Below are 18,663 nucleotides of genomic sequence, written 5' to 3'. Positions count from 1 at the left end.
GTCGTCCGATTTTGATGAAATTTAAACGTAATTCTGAAATACTTAACCATTACTATATCTCCAAGAACTACAAAAAAATTAAATAAACGACAAAGTTATAATTTTTTGTTTATTTTTTCGATTGTTCCTATGGGAGCTATATTATATAGTCGTCCGATTTTGATGATTCTGAAGTATTTAACCATTACTATATGTCCAAGAACTAATAAAAAATATTAAAAAACAGCAAAGTTATATTTTCCTATGGCAGCTATATTATATAGTCGTCCGATCCTACTACCTGCAATAGGAAGACAACTTTTGGGAAAGTTTCATGCAGATAGCTTTAAAACTGAGAGACTAGTTTGCGTAGAAACGGACGGACAGACTGACACACGGACAGACGGACGGACAGACGGACAGACGGACATGGCTAGATCGACTCGGCTAGTGATGCTGATCAAGACTATATATACTTCATAGGGTCGGAGATGTCTTCTTCACTGCGCTGCAAACTTCTGACTGAAATTATAATACCCTCTGCAAGGGTATAAAAAAAATTACAACTTTGCTTTTTTTTAGTTCTTCGACATATAGTAATGGTTAAATATTTCACAATTACGGTTTAAATTTCATAAAAATCGGACGGCTATATCATAGCTCCCATAGGAACAGTCGGAAAAAAATACAAAAAAAATTATAACTTTGCTGTTTTTTAATTTTTCTATTAGTTCTTCGACAAATAGAAAGGGTTAAATATTTCAGAATTACGCTTTAAATTTCATCAAAATCGGACGACTATAGCATATAGCTCCCATAGGAAATTTAAAAAAAATTATAATTTTGCTGCTTTTTAATTTTTTTTTAATTTTTCGACATATAGTAGTTAAATATTTTAGAGTTACGGTTTAAATTTCATCAAAATCTGTCGACTATATCATATAGCGCCCATAGAAATAATAAAAAAACAAGAAAGACAGCAAACTTCGGCAAGCCGAAGTTCATATACCCTTGCAGCTATTGCAAGAATTAAATACTTTTGAAAACATTAAAATTATGATTTAATTGCGAATATGTTGAAAAACATTGAAGCTATGATGATTTGCAGCTCAAATATTAGATAGTTATTTAATATATTTTTATTATTTCTATGGGAGCTATGTGATAGTCGTCCGATTTTGATGAAATTTAAAGCGTAATTCTGAAATAATTAACCAATACTATATGTCGAAGAATTAAGAAAAAATTTAAAAACAGCTAAGTTATAATTTTTGTTCATTGTTTTCCGATTGTTCCTAGTGAATTGAACAGAAACACTGCAATGTACGCATTTTTTCGATATGGACAAAATAATTATAATGACTCAAAATAAGCTAGTATAGGTATGCAAATCGAACTATAGTCGTTGTATAGAATATTTAGCTTTTGTAATAGCTGCAAGGATATATTAAAAACTTCAAGTTGCCTTATTTAGCTTCCTTTCTTTCTTTCTTGCTTTAGCCATCGTGATCTTCTTTTCTTTGAGTCCTACTTTTCGAAACGTAGCACATACCTTGCTGATCAAATGCGCCCAGACAATTCCAACTTTGGGTTGTGCTGCCAAGATAGCCCGCAAGATCCAGATGCTCCATTTCCAAAGCGTGTTATAGTCGAGCTTGTATGCGAAAGTCTTTCACAACCCTACACATAAAATTCAATCCGACAAGTTAAAAACGTTTGTTTAATTTTGCGGTGCTGGTCCACATCGGAAAGGGTCGATTTTCTTGTCTAGACTCTTTCCATTTCCTTATAAAATAAAACTTTTTATTTATTTCGAAGCTTTAGTTTATATTCAACACAATATCTATAAAGAAACAATATTAAAAAAATATGATTGACAGGTATTGTTGCTCTAATGTGTATCTATTATGAAAGATTATACAATATAATGATAAGACATCTTATACAAAGAGATATGGTGTATAGCGGATTCCAATTAGAGAATACATGGGAATATTGCTGCCAACTTAATTATGTTTGTTACACATGTTTGGCTCTATGTCTAGGCATTCGCAGAATACAAAATGCGTGCATAACATTTATTTATTTATTCGAAAGCAAACTTCGGCAAGCCGAAGTTCATATACCCTTGCAGCTATTGCATGAATTTAACATTTTTGAAAACATTAAAATTATGATTTACTGCGTATATGTTTAAAAACATTGAAGCTATGATGATTAGCAGCTCAATTATTTGATAGTTATTTTATATATTTTTATTATTTCTATGGGAGCTATATGATACAGACGTCCGATTTTGATAAAATCTGAACCATAATTCTGAAATATTTAACCATTGCTATATGTCGAAGAACTGAACAAAAAATTAAAAAACAGAAAAGTTATAATTTTTTTCATTTATTTTTCCGATTGTTCCTATGGGAGTTATATGCTATAGTCGTCCGATTTTGATATTATTTAAACCGTAAATCGAAAATATTTAACCATTACTAAATGTCGAAGGACTAAACAAAAAATTAAAAAACAGCAAAGTTATAATTTTTTTCATTTATTTTTCCGATTGTTCCTATGGAAGCTATATGCTATAGTCGTCCGATTTTGATATAATTTAAACCGTAAATCGGAAATATTTAACCATTACTAAACGTCGAAGAACTAAACAAAAAATTAAAAAACAGCAAAGTTATAATTGTTTTCATTTATTTTTCCGATTGTTCCTATGGGAGCTATATGCTATAGTCTTACGATCCGGCTCGTTCTGACTTATATACTACCTGCAATAGAAAGACAACTTTTGGGAAAGTTTCATGCAGATAGCTTTAAAACTGAGAGACTAGTTTGCATATAAGCGGACGGACAGACTGACAGACAGACAGACGGACGGACAGACGGACATGGCTAGATCGACTCTACCAGTGATGTTGATCAAGAATATATATACTTTATAGGGTCGGAGATGTCTCCTTCACTGCGTTGCAAACTTCTGACTGAAATTATAATACCCTCTGCAAGGGTATAAAAAGTTTAAATTTTTAAAAGTTGTATTTTTTAATATATTTATTGTTTTCATGGGAGCTTTATGTTATAGTCGTCGATTTTGATGAAATTTAAACCGTAATTCTAAAATATATAACCATTACTATATCTCGAAGAACTAAAAAAAATATTAAAAACACCAAAATTAAAATTTTTTTTATTTTTTTATGATTGTTTCTATGGGAGCTATATGCTTTAGTCGTCCGATTTTGATGAAATTTTAATCGTAGTTCTGAAATATTTAACTATTACTATATCTCGAAAATCTAAAAAAAAAATTAAAAAACACCAAAAATATATATTTTTTAAATTTATTTTTCCGATTGTCCCTATGGGAGCTATATGCTATAGTCGTCCGATCCGACGTATATACTACCTGCAATAGAAAGACAACTTTTGGGAAAGTTTCATGTAGATAGTTTTAAAACTGAGAGACTAGTTTGCGTAGAAACGGACGGACAGACTGACAGACGGACAGACGGACATGGCTAGATCGACTCGGCTAGTGATGCTGATCAAGAATATATATACTTTATAGGGTCGGAGATATCTCCTTCACTGCGTTGCAAACTTCTGACTTAAATTATAATACCCTCTGCAAGGGTATAAAAAATTAAAATAAGTTATAATTTTTTATACCCTTGCAGAGGGTCAGAAGTTTGCAACGCAGTGAAGGAGACATCTCCGACCCTATAAAGTATATATATTCTTGATCAGCATCACTAGGAAAATCAATTTAGCCATGTCCGTCTGTCCGTCCGTTTCTACGCAAACTAGTCCCTCAGTTTTTAGCTATACGCATGAAACTTTCCCAAAAGTTGTCTTTCTATTGCAGGTAGTATATAAGTCGGAATGAGCCGGATCAGACGACTATAGCATATAGTTCCCATAGGAACAATCGGAAAAATAATAAAAACAAGAAAGGAAGCAAACTTCGGCAAGCCGAAGTTCATATACCCTTGCAGCTTTGATGGTTAAATAGAATTACGGTTTAAATTTTATCAAATTCGGACGACAACTTTTGGGAAAGTTTCATGCTGATAGCTTTAAATCTGGGAGACTAGTTTGCGCAGGAACGGACGGACAGACGGACAGACAGACGGACATGGCTAGATCGACTCTCCTAATGATGCTGATCAAGAATATATGCACTTTATAGGGTCGAAGATGTCTCCTTCCCTGCGTTGCCAACTTCTGACGGAAACTATAATACCCTCTGCTAGGGTATAAATATAACATCGCTGTTTTTATACACTTGGAAAATTCCTGGATATAGCGGTCCGAATGGGAACATTCAAAAAGTGTATTTATATAGTCGAATGCCGATCCATTTTTCGTCACCTCGTTAGGAGGTGTTTGTGTGATATGTCGAAAGTTTCGTAATCTAAAAAGCTATAAGAACTCGAAAATAAAAGGAAATCTTTACTGGCATTTTCAAAACAATTACTAAACTGTGAACACAAAAACCTTATTTTGGTTATAATTCCGTAAATATTATACTTGAAGAAATTATGTCAAGATTGTAAATAAGTAAGTAAAAATGGTTTCAAAACCCTCAAACATCGCATTATTTCGCACATACAAACCAAAAACGGACGCATTTTTAAAGCGAGAATACATCCATGCTATAAATGTAAGACTTTTTGCTCCACCGGCCCCAAAAGCTCTAGTAAAAGACAACATTTTGTTTGCACTTTCACCTCCATTTCTCCGAAACCAAATGTCTTTCTTAAACTCTTAGCATTACTATATCATTTTTTAAGATCGGACTATTCTGAGTTGACTTCGAAAATTTCGGCTATATAGTAGTCTCCTTGAGCACGCTTACCGGTGCTCATACTGTTTCCATTACCAGAGTTTTCCATTCGAACCGCTTTATACAGGTATTTTGCCTACACATACATTTTGTAGTTTAGCGTTACGAATGGGAACATTTAAAAAGTGTATTTATTTGGTCGAATGCATATTCATTTTTCGTCACAAAAATTGATATCAGATATTTTATATGGTGCTATTAGGGTCGGAAAAGTGATCTTCTGACTGAAATTAAAATACCATTTGAAATTATATAAAAACAAGAAAGAGAGCAAATATACCATTGCAGCTATTGCAAATATTAAATATTCTTGAAATCATTAAAAACTATCATTTACTTGCGTATATGTTTAAAAACTGTGAAGCTATGATGATTTGCAGCTCAATTATTCGTTAGTTCCTATGGCAGCTATATGATGTCGTTTTCCGATTTTAATAAAATGAAAAGCGTAATTCTGAACTGTCAAATTATTAAAAACTCAGAATTTTTAAAAAACCAGCAAAATAAAATTACATTTATAAAACAAGAAAGGAAGCAAACTTCGGCAAGCCGAAGTTCATATACCCTTGCAGCTGTTGCAAGAATTTAAAATTTTGAAAACATTAAAATTATGATTTACTTGCGTATATGTTTAAAAACAGTGAAGCTATGATGATTAGCAGCTCAATTATTCAATAGATATTTTATATATTTTTATTATTTCTATGGGAGCTATATGATATAGACGTCCGATTTTGATAAAATCTAAACCATAATTCTGAAATATTTAACCATTGCTATATGTCGAAGAACTGAAAAAAATTTAAAAAACAGAAAAGTTATAATTTTTTTTCATTTATTCTTCCGATTGTTCCTAAGGGAGCTATATGCTATAGTCGTCCGACTTTGATGAAATTTAAAACGTAAATCGGAAATATTTAACCATTACTAAATGTCGAAGAACTGAACAAAAAATTAAAAAACAGCAAAGTTATAATTTTTTTTCATTTATTTTTCCGATTGTTCCTATGGGAGCTATATGCTATAGTCGTCCGATTTTGATGAAATTTAAACCGTAAATCGGAAATATTTAACCATTACTAAATGTCGAAGAACTGAACAAAAAATTAAAAAACAGCAAAGTTATAATTTTTTTTCATTTATTTTTCCGATTGTTCCTATGGGAGCTATATGCTATAGTCGTCCGATCCGGCTCGTTCCGACTTATATACTACCTGCAATAGAAAGACAACTTTTGGAAAAGTTTCATGCAGATAGCTTTAAAACTGAGAGACTAGTTTGCGTAGAAACGGACGGACAGACGGACAGACGGACGGACAGACGGACGGACAGACGGACAGACGGACAGACGGACATGGCTAGATTGTTTTTATACCCTTGCAGAGGGTATTATAATTTCAGTCAGAAGTTTGCAACGCAGTGAAGGAGACGTTTCCGACCCTATAAAGTATATATATTCTTGATCAGCATCACTAGTAGAGTCGATCTAGCCATGTCCGTCTGTCCGTCTGTCCGTCCGTTTATATGCGAACTAGTCCCTCAGTTTTAAAGCTATCTGCATGAAACTTTCCCAAAAGTTGTCTTTCTATTGCAGGTAGTATATAAGTCGGAATGAGCCGGATCGGACGACTATAGCATATAGCTCCCATAGGAACAATCGGAAAAATAAATGAAAAAAAATTATAACTTTGCTGTTTTTTAATTTTTTGTTTAGTTCTTCGACATATAGCAATGGTTAAATATTTCAGAATTATGGTTTAAATTTCATCAAAATCGGACGACTATAGCATATAGCTCCCATAGGAACAATCGGAAAAATAATTGAAAAAAAATTATAACTTTGCTGTTTTTTAATTTTTTGTTTTGTTCTTCGACATAAAGCAATGGTTAAATATTTCAGAATTATGGTTAAAATTTCATCAAAATCGGACGACTATAGCATATAGCTCCCATAGGAACAATCGGAAAAATAATTGAAAAAAATTGTAACTTTGCTGTTTTTTAATTTTTTGTTTAGTCCTTCGACATATAGCAATGGGTAAATATTTCAGAGTTATGGTTAAAATTTCATCAAAATCGGACGACTATAGCATATAGCTCCCATAGGAACAATCGGAAAAATAATTGAAAAAAAAATTATAACTTTGCTGTTTTTTAATTTTTTTTTTAGTTCTTCGACATATAGCAATGGTTAAATATTTTAGAATTATGGTTTAAATTTCATCAAAATCGGACGACTATATCATATAGCTCCCATACAAATAATAAAAATATATAAAAGAACAATCAAATAATTAAGCTGCAAATCGTCATAGCTTCAATGTTTTTAAACATATACGCAAGTAAATCATAATTTTAATGTTTTCAAAAATATTTAATTCTTGCGATAGCTGCTAGGGTATATGAACTTCGGCTTGCCGAAGTTTGCTTTCTTTCTTGTTTTTTTTTTTAATATTTTTATTGTTTTAAAATCGGACGACATTAATCTTCCAAAAATTATAGTCGTCCGATTTTGATTAAATTTAAACCGTAATTCCGAAATTTTAACTTTTACTAAATGTCAAAAAAATATAAAAAACAAGAAAGCAAGCAAACTTCGGCAAGCCGAAGTTCATATACCCTTGCAGCTATTTCAAAAACTTAATACTCTTGAAAACGTTAAAATTATGATTTACTTGCGTGTATGTTTAAAAACATTGAAGCTATAATGATTTGCAGCTTAAATATTCGATAGTTCCTATGGCAGCTATACGATTGTTCCTATGGGAGCTATATGCTATAGTCGTCCGATTTTGATGAAATTTAAACCGTAATTCTGAAATATTTTACCATTACTATATCTCGAAGAACTAAATAAAAATTTAACAAGAAAGTAAGCAAACTTCGGCAAGCCGAAGTTCATATACCCTTGCAGCTATTGCAAAAAATTAAATATTTTTTAAAACATTAAAATAATGATTTACTTGCGTATATGTCTGAAAAAATTGAAGCTATGATGATTTGCAGCTCAATTATTAGATAGTTATATTATATATTTTTATTATTTCAATGGGAGCTTTATGATATAGTCGTCCGATTTTGATGAAATTTAAAACGTAATTCTGAAATATTAAACCATTACTATATGTCGAAGAACTACAAAAAAAAAAAACAGCAAAGTTATAATTTTTTTTTATTTATTTTTTCGATTGTTCCTATGGGAGCTATATGCTAATTCCGAAAGAAATATAAAAAACAAGAGCAAGCAAACTTCGGCAAGCCGAAGTTCATATACCCTTGCAGCTATTTCAAAAACGAAATATTCTTGAAAACATTAAAATTATGATTTACTTGCGTGTATGTTTAAAAACATTGAAGCTATAATGATTTGTAGCTTAATTATTCGATAGTTCCTATGGCAGCTATACGATTGTTCCTATGGGAGCTATATGCTATAGTCGTCCGATTTTGATGAAATTTAAACCGTAATTCTGAAATATTTAACCATTATTATATCTCGAAGAACTAAAAAAAATATTAAAAAACACCAAAGTTACAATATTTTTTTATTTTTTTTATGATTGTTCCTATAGAAACTATATGCTATAGTCGTCCGATTTTGATAAAATTTTAACCGTAATTCTGAAATATTTAACTATTACTATATCTCAAAAATCTAAAAAAAATTAAACAAGAAAGAAAGCAAACTTCGGCAAGCCGAAGTTCATATACCCTTGCAGCTATTGCATGAATTAAATACTTTTGAAAACATTTAAATTATGATTTACTTGAGTATTTACTGAAAAACAGTGAAGCTATGATGATTTGCAGCTCAATTATTAGATAGTTATTTTATATATTTTTATTATTTCAATGGGAGCTTTATGATATAGTCGTCCGATTTTGATGAAATTTAAACCATAATTCTGAAATAATTAAACATTTCCATATGTCGAAGGACTAAACAAAAAATTAAAAAACAGAAAAGTAATAATTTTTTTTCATTTATTTTTCCGATTGTTCCTATGGGAGCTATATGCTATAGTCGTCCGATTTTGATGAAATTTAAAACGTAAATCGGAAATATTTAACCATTACTAAATGTCGAAGAACTGAACAAAAAATTAAAAAACAGCAAAGTTATAATTTTTTTTCATTTACTTTTCCGATTGTTCCTATGGGAGCTATATGCTATAGTCGTCCGATTTTGATGAAATTTAAACCGTAAATCGGAAATATTTAACCATTATTAAATGTCGAAGAACTGAACAAAAAATTAAAAAACAGCAAAGTTATAATTTTTTTTCATTTATTTTTCCGATTGTTCCTATGGGAGCTATATGCTATAGTCGTCCGATCCGGCTCGTTCCGACTTATATACTACCTGCAATAGAAAGACAACTTTTGGAAAAGTTTCATGCAGATAGCTTTAAAACTGAGAGACTAGTTTGCGTAGAAACGGACGGACAGACGGACGGACAGACGGACATGGCTAGATCGACTCGCCTAGTGATGCTGATCAAGAATATATATACTTTATAGGGTCGGAGATGTCTCCTACACTGCGTTGCAAACTTCTGACTGAAATAATAATACCCTCTGCAAGGGTATAAAAATTGTTTTTTTTTTTTTTAATATTTTTATTGTTTTAAAATCGGACGACATTAATCTTCCAAAAATTATAGTCGTCCGATTTTGATTAAATTTAAACCGTAATTCCGAAATTTTAACTTTTACTAAGTGTCAAAAAAATATAAAAAACAAGAAAGCAAGCAAACTTCGGCAAGCCGAAGTTCATATACCCTTGCAGCTATTTCAAAAACTTAATACTCTTGAAAACGTTAAAATTATGATTTACTTGCGTGTATGTTTAAAAACATTGAAGCTATATAGATTTGCAGCTTAAATATTCGATAGTTCCTATGGCAGCTATACGATTGTTCCTATGGGAGCTATATGCTATAGTCGTCCGATTTTGATGAAATTTAAACCGTAATTCTGAAATATTTATATCTCGAAGAACTAAATAAAAATTTAACAAGAAAGTAAGCAAACTTCGGCAAGCCGAAGTTCATATACCCTTGCAGCTATTGCAAAAAATTAAATATTTTTTAAAACATTAAAATAATGATTTACTTGCGTATATGTCTGAAAAAATTGAAGCTATGATGATTTGCAGCTCAATTATTAGATAGTTATATTATATATTTTTATTATTTCAATGGGAGCTTTATGATATAGTCGTCCGATTTTGATGAAATTTAAAACGTAATTCTGAAATATTAAACCATTACTATATGTCGAAGAACTACAAAAAAAAAAAAAAGCAAAGTTATAATTTTTTTTTTATTTATTTTTTCGATTGTTCCTATGGGAGCTATATGCTAATTCCGAAAGAAATATAAAAAACAAGAGCAAGCAAACTTCGGCAAGCCGAATTTCATATACCCTTGCAGCTATTTCAAAAACGAAATATTCTTGAAAACATTAAAATTATGATTTACTTGCGTGTATGTTTAAAAACATTGAAGCTATAATGATTTGTAGCTTAATTATTCGATAGTTCCTATGGCAGCTATACGATTGTTCCTATGGGAGCTATATGCTATAGTCGTCCGATTTTGATGAAATTTAAACCGCAATTCTGAAATATTTAACCATTATTATATCTCGAAGAACTAAAAAAAATATTAAAAAACACCAAAGTTACAATATTTTTTTATTTTTTTTATGATTGTTCCTATAGAAACTATATGCTATAGTCGTCCGATTTTGATAAAATTTTAACCGTAATTCTGAAATATTTAACTATTACTATATCTCAAAAATCTAAAAAAAATTAAACAAGAAAGAAAGCAAACTTCGGCAAGCCGAAGTTCATATACCCTTGCAGCTATTGCATGAATTAAATACTTTTGAAAACATTTAAATTATGATTTACTTGAGTATTTACTGAAAAACAGTGAAGCTATGATGATTTGCAGCTCAATTATTAGATAGTTATTTTATATATTTTTATTAGTTCTATGGGAGCTATATGATATAGACGTCCGATTTTGATAAAATTTAAACCATAATTCTGAAATAATTAAACATTTCCATATGTCGAAGGACTAAACAAAAAATTAAAAAACAGAAAAGTAATAATTTTTTTTCATTTATTTTTCCGATTGTTCCTATGGGAGCTATATGCTATAGTCGTCCGATTTTGATGAAATTTAAAACGTAAATCGGAAATATTTAACCATTACTAAATGTCGAAGAACTGAACAAAAAATTAAAAAACAGCAAAGTTATAATTTTTTTTCATTTACTTTTCCGATTGTTCCTATGGGAGCTATATGCTATAGTCGTCCGATTTTGATGAAATTTAAACCGTAAATCGGAAATATTTAACCATTACTAAATGTCGAAGAACTGAACAAAAAATTAAAAAACAGCAAAGTTATAATTTTTTTTCATTTATTTTTCCGATTGTTCCTATGGGAGCTATATGCTATAGTCGTCCGATCCGGCTCGTTCCGACTTATATACTACCTGCAATAGAAAGACAACTTTTGGAAAAGTTTCATGCAGATAGCTTTAAAACTGAGAGACTAGTTTGCGTAGAAACGGACGGACAGACGGACAGACGGACGGACAGACGGACATGGCTAGATCGACTCGCCTAGTGATGCTGATCAAGAATATATATACTTTATAGGGTCGGAGATGTCTCCTACACTGCGTTGCAAACTTCTGACTGAAATAATAATACCCTCTGCAAGGGTATAAAAATTGTTTTTTTTTTTTTAATATTTTTATTGTTTTAAAATCGGACGACATTAATCTTCCAAAAATTATAGTCGTCCGATTTTGATTAAATTTAAACCGTAATTCCGAAATTTTAACTTTTACTAAATGTCAAAAAAATATAAAAAACAAGAAAGCAAGCAAACTTCGGCAAGCCGAAGTTCATATACCCTTGCAGCTATTTCAAAAACTTAATACTCTTGAAAACGTTAAAATTATGATTTACTTGCGTGTATGTTTAAAAACATTGAAGCTATATAGATTTGCAGCTTAAATATTCGATAGTTCCTATGGCAGCTATACGATTGTTCCTATGGGAGCTATATGCTATAGTCGTCCGATTTTGATGAAATTTAAACCGTAATTCTGAAATATTTATATCTCGAAGAACTAAATAAAAATTTAACAAGAAAGTAAGCAAACTTCGGCAAGCCGAAGTTCATATACCCTTGCAGCTATTGCAAAAAATTAAATATTTTTTAAAACATTAAAATAATGATTTACTTGCGTATATGTCTGAAAAAATTGAAGCTATGATGATTTGCAGCTCAATTATTAGATAGTTATATTATATATTTTTATTATTTCAATGGGAGCTTTATGATATAGTCGTCCGATTTTGATGAAATTTAAAACGTAATTCTGAAATATTAAACCATTACTATATGTCGAAGAACTACAAAAAAAAAAAAAAAACAGCAAAGTTATAATTTTTTTTTATTTATTTTTTCGATTGTTCCTATGGGAGCTATATGCTATAGTCGTCCGATTTTGATGAAATTTAAACCGTAAATCGGAAATATTTAACCATTACTAAATGTCGAAGAACTAAACAAAAAATTAAAAAACAGCAAAGTTATAATTTTTTTTCATTTATTTTTCCGATTGTTCCTATGGGAGCTATATGCTATAGTCGTCCGATCCGGCTCGTTCCGACTTATATACTACCTGCAATAGAAAGACAGCTTTTGGGAAAGTTTCATGCAGATAGCTTTAAAACTGAGAGACTAGTTTGCATATAAACGGACGGACAGACGGACAGACGGACATGGCTAGATCGACTCGCCTAGTGATGCTGATCAAGAAAATATATACTTTATAGGGTCGGAAATGTCTCCTTCACTGCGTTGCAAACTTTTGACTGAAATTATAATATCCTCTGCGGAGTCAACAATGAGCAAGATCACTACGGCGAGACGTTCCGAATTGAGACACAGGTAGCTGAGGTCGTTACGGCATCACACAGCTAAGTCCAGGCGCTTTGTCACAACTTCTGTCGCAATTTGAGCTTGGCATCCTACCCGGCGTGTCCGACAGAGTTGAACAAATAGAGTCCTTCGACAAGGAACCGTGGGCACGGAATAAAAGTTGTCTAGAACTAGCTACCTGCCTACAAGGACTGCACTGGCGAACTCCGGCGTATGCCTCATCGTCCTGCAATAATTGTACAAGGTCCTGGTGCAACTAGCCCGGAAGGACGCGCGTTTGTCCAGCTAGTGTCTCGAAAAGCGTATGCGTATGCAGTTTATCGCTAGAGTCCCACAACGGCAGCTTACCGAATCGCGAGCGCTACGCCAACAAGGAGCGGAGCCAGTCAACATATCCGGAGGCAGAGCAAGGACAACGAGGACACCAAGGACGACGAACGACAAGCGCCATGCGAGCAGCAGATACGCCGACTTCTTAAGTCTGCGGCAGAGAGGGTAGGGTGGAAGCGTTCGTCTAGAACCTGGCGTTTGACCAAGGGACTGCGTTGGCGGCTTCCGGCGTACGCTTGAACCGTCAGGTCGAAACTTAGCCGACGTCCGGTGTGACCGACCGGGGCAGAGCAAGGGACAGGAAGCTGCGGCTGCGAAAGGCGTACGCCTTGAGAGCACAGTGCATGTTATGGAAACGGTGACGCATCCCTAAGCCCTGTTATCCCGCCGAGCCAAAGGCAGCAAAAAAACGAGCATAGCAGGCGACGGAGACATCACTCTGCAGCAGTCATAACCCAGCGAGCCGTTCAACATGGGAAGGAACCTACCAAACCTAGGCCGAGGGTCAAGTCGGCGAATAAAAATCCTTTTATACTCTGTGCGTTTTCACTGATCAATACGGTAATATCGTTTATATAAATTTGGGGGGACGAACACATACATCTTCTGAGCTAGACGCTCGATATTCGTAGCAAGCAAATAACCAAGAAAAGTTCGTTACACAATTTAATTGCAATTAAATACCTTTTTCTAATCATCAAATTCTAAAAATACGTCATAACATTTACATAAACAGAACACCCTTACACCGGCAAAATATCTTTTGGACGTGGAGAACATATATAAGTGAACTTAAAGCTAGTTATTTTATATTTTCTATAAAATCTATAAATACGTGAGAAAACAAAAAAAACATGCATTGAACACAAAATTAAAACATCTGTCATAACTGCAAGCTCCCACACAGTTTGACAATCATTGTTCCGTGCTTTTAACACCGCTCACATAACTATAACTACAATTGGAAAAATAATTATAAATAAAATTTAAACATTTATTAAAAATAATAAGACTAATTTTTCAAATAATTTAAACAATTATTATTTAACTAAAAAAAAAACGGAGAATTAAACAATTAAATATTAATTACTAGCAATAAAATAAATTTTTTGTTTTAATTTAAATCATGAATATTATATGAATTTTGTATTGATTTCATTTCATATTTTTATAGCCTTCCAGAGCGTATTAAATTTTTTAATAAAAAGTCTAGTCTCTCAGTTTTAAAGCTATCTGCATGAAACTTTCCCAAAAGTTGTCTTTCTATTGCAGGTAGTATATAAATCGGAACGAGCCGGATCGGACGACTACAGCATATAGCTCCCATAGGAACAATCATAAAAATATATAAAAACAAGAAAGAAAGCAAACTTCGGCAAGCCGAAGTTCATATACCCTTGCAGCTATTGCAAGAATTAAACATTTTTGAAAACATTAAAATTATAATTTACTTGCGTATATGTCTAAAAACATTGAAGCTATGATGATTTGCAGCTCAATTATTATATAGTTATTTTATATATTTATATTATTTCTATGGGAGCTTTATAATATAGTCATACGAATTTGATGAAATTTAAACCGTAATTCTGAAATATTTTACCATTACTATATGTCGAAGAACTAATAGAAAAATTCAAAAACAGCAAAGTTATAATTTTTTTTGTAATTTTGTTTTCCGATTGTTCCTATGGGAGCTGTATGCTATAGTCGTCAGATTTTGATGAAATTTAAAACGTAATTCTGAAATATTTAGTCATTACTATATGTCGAAGAAATAAAAAAAATTAAAAAACACCGAATATACATATAATTTTTTTTATTTATTTTTTTCGATTGTTCCGATGGGAGCTATATGCTATAGTCGTCCGATCCGGCTCGTTCCGACTTATATACGTGTACTACCTGCAATTGAAAGACCACTTTGAGGAAAGTTTCATGCAGATAGCTTTAAAACTGAAAGACTAGTTTGCGTAGAAACGGACGGACAGACGGACGCACATGGATAGATAGTGATGCTGATCAAGAATATATATAATTTATAGGGTCGGAGATGTCTCATTCACTGCGTTGCAAACTTCTGACTAAAATTATAATACCCTCTGCAAGGGTATAAAAACGTGGATGCCAATATCATCAACTTCACCATTTAAAATGGAATAAGAAAACATATCGATACTGTGGTGAATTTATACGAAGTCGTCGGTTTTCGAACTCAATTCATGAATTCACTTGATTTGCAGGGCATGCCACCGCACGTTCTTACATTGAAAATTTTTACATTTCTTCTTCGACAGCACCAGGCTCTGAGTCAAGAAATTGATGAACAATTTTATCGCGCCAACAATTTTGACTGAAAAATTCAACAATGAAGCTTAATATATCCCAATAAGCCCGATAAATATGCCATTCGAGCTCAAACAATTGCAGTTTCCAGGGCGAATCGGTCTCGTAATACCTATCAACAAAGAGCGTCCATGCTTCTTACATGGCCTGCTCATGGGTCAAAAATCCTTTTGATTTATTTGTTTAAGCACCAGATTGAAACAAAATATAGTGTGCATCCCACATCACTTTAATTAATATACTGCCTTACAAAATTAAATTGTATTTTGTATGACAGAATTTTTTAACTTATATTTTTAAATCCAGTTCTGCTTAACCGATCGATAGCTTGTTCTACTACAAAAAGAACGTTCTTCAACTTTCTAATACAAGTTATATGCTAGAGCTGGACATAGTTTGTAAAAATTGTTAAAACTAAAGTTTTTACACCATAGAATAACATATGCATAATCTATTTTATGTATGTAGGTAAACAAGTGATACAGAATTGAACAGAAACACTGCAGTGTACGCATTTTTTCGATATGGACAAAATAATTATAATGACTCAAAATAAGCTAGTATAGGTATGCAAATCGAACTATAGTCGTTGTATAGAATATTTAGCTTTTGTAATAGCTGCAAGGATATATTAAAAACTTCAAGTTGCCTTATTTAGCTTCCTTTCTTGCTTTAGCCATCGTGATCTTCTTTTCTTTGAGTCCTACTTTTCGAAACGTAGCACATACCTTGCTGATCAAATGCGCCCAGACAATTCCAACTTTGGGTTGTGCTGCCAAGATAGACCGCAAGATCCAGATGCTCCATTTCCAAAGCGTGTTATAGTCGAGCTTGTATGCGAAAGTCTTTCACAACCCTACACATAAAATTCAATCCGACAAGTTAAAAACGTTTGTTTAATTTTGCGGTGCTGGTCCACATCGGAAAGGGTCGATTTTCTTGTCTAGACTCTTTCCATTTCCTTATAAAATAAAACTTTTTATTTATTTCAAAGCTTTAGTTTATATTCAACACAATATCTATAAAGAAACAATATTAAAAAAATATGATTGACAGGTATTGTTGCTCTAATGTGTATCTATTATGAAAGATTATACAATATAATGATAAGACATCTTATACAAAGAGATATGGTGTATAGCGGATTCCAATTAGAGAATACATGGGAATATTGCTGCCAACTTAATTATGTTTGTTACACATGTTTGGCTCTATGTCTAGGCATTCGCAGAATATAAAATGCGTGCATAAAATTTATTTATTTATTCGCCAAAGGATGGATAAATCCTTATCTGGCTCTCAGCTACCTTAACTTTATAACTAAATATTAATTAAAAACAAGAAAGAAAGCAAACTTCGGCAAGCCGAAGTTCATATACCCTTGCAGCTATTGCATGAATTTAACATTTTTGAAAACATTAAAATTATGATTTACTGCGTATATGTTTAAAAACATTGAAGCTATGATGATTAGCAGCTCAATTATTTGATAGTTATTTTATATATTTTTATTATTTCTATGGGAGCTATATGATACAGACGTCCGATTTTGATAAAATCTGAACCATAATTCTGAAATATTTAACCATTGCTATATGTCGAAGAACTGAACAAAAAATTAAAAAACAGAAAAGTTATAATTTTTTTCATTTATTTTTCCGATTGTTCCTAAGGGAGTTATATGCTATAGTCGTCCGATTTTGATATTATTTAAACCGTAAATCGAAAATATTTAACCATTACTAAATGTCAGTAAAGTTATAATTTTTTTCATTTATTTTTCCGATTGTTCCTATGGAAGCTATATGCTATAGTCGTCCGATTTTGATATAATTTAAACCGTAAATCGGAAATATTTAACCATTACTAAACGTCGAAGAACTAAACAAAAACAGCAAAGTTATAATTTTTTTTCATTTATTTTTCCGATTGTTCCTATGGGAGCTATATGCTATAGTCTTCCGATCCGGCTCGTTCTGACTTATATACTACCTGCAATAGAAAGACAACCTTTGGGAAAGTTTCATGCAGATAGCTTTAAAACTGAGAGACTAGTTTGCATATAAGCGGACGGACAGACTGACAGACGGACAGACGGACGGACAGACGGACATGGCTAGATCGACTCTACCAGTGATGTTGATCAAGAATATATATACTTTATAGGGTCGGAGATGTCTCCTTCACTGCGTTGCAAACTTCTGACTGAAATTATAATACCCTCTGCAAGGGTATAAATATTCCCTCAGCAACCTTCTGGATCCCCAAACCAATCGAATACTTAGTGGCAAAGAGTTAAAAAATCTTAAAGTTCTTAAGATTGGCTCATTCCGCTCATAGTTAGTCCTCGCAGCACTTTAAAAAATGGGATGACGGTACGGAGACTCCTGGCTGGGATATTGAATTTAATTGAGCTTAATATGAATGGATTATCAATATAACCAATTATAACATCGTTGATAAAGAGCAAGCTCGCTATAGAACGCCGATCCACTAGACTACCTCTAATGCCTCTAATAATTAACGGCAGTGCGCTGGCGAACAGTATAAATATGCAGTTGTCGTCGCATACACATATTGACAAGTTGTTTTTCGCCGTGCAAAAAACTCACACAAATGAAGTGCGAGAACGTCCCTGTCGTTCGCGTGGTTGCCATTGGGATACAAAAGGGATCGGCCACCTATTCGCCCCTTTGGGACCAGTAACTGGGTTGTGTGTTTTTTAACAGGTGCGCGTAAAGTTAATGAAGTTGTGAATTCTAGTTAAATAAAATACAATTTTATGAACAAATGTTTTCGAAAAAATTAAAATTATCTTAAGTATTTCTAAACCAAACAAAAATAAATCATAAGCACCAAATACAAATTATAATATAAGTAATTGATAGGAATAAAATAAACAATAAACACTTAAGTTTTATTCTTTCACACTTCTTTTTTCTATTATTAATCATTTTTTTAATAAAATTTAACGCTAAACAAAAGTTATAAAAAAAAACCATTCTTTTATTTGGAATATGAGTATTGCTCGCTTACATGAAGTGCTAAAAATATATAGTGGCATTTAAAAAGTTTTGGAGCTTCAACTAAGCTACCGTCATTTATCAGCTAGCGTCGCTGAAATAGTATTTGCTTGCTTAAATTTTTGTGCAATTGTATTTGTAACGACCTGATTTC

At 32.3% G+C, this 18,663-nt stretch overlaps 1 protein-coding gene across 1 annotated transcript in view; it reads right to left on the bottom strand.

Moving 5' to 3' along the window:
* Positions 1–16,505, bottom strand: part of LOC108150543 — a 33,920-nt gene extending 17,415 nt beyond the window's left edge. The window contains exons 1-2 of the mRNA XM_041708877.1: positions 16,215–16,505; positions 1,532–1,822 (exon numbers count right to left, since the gene is read on the bottom strand). Coding sequence (XP_041564811.1) covers positions 1,532–1,610 — 79 coding nt within the window. The 5' untranslated portion in view covers positions 1,611–1,822; positions 16,215–16,505. The remainder of the gene's footprint in view (positions 1–1,531; positions 1,823–16,214) is intronic.
* Positions 16,506–18,663: the final 2,158 nt, after the last annotated feature.

This window comes from Drosophila elegans, unplaced genomic scaffold (assembly GCF_018152505.1).
Source record: "Drosophila elegans isolate 14027-0461.03 unplaced genomic scaffold, ASM1815250v1 contig_405, whole genome shotgun sequence".
NCBI lineage: Eukaryota > Metazoa > Arthropoda > Insecta > Diptera > Drosophilidae > Drosophila > Drosophila elegans.
Note: the sequence above shows the minus strand (reverse complement) of the source record. Positions and strands in the feature narration are given on the sequence as shown.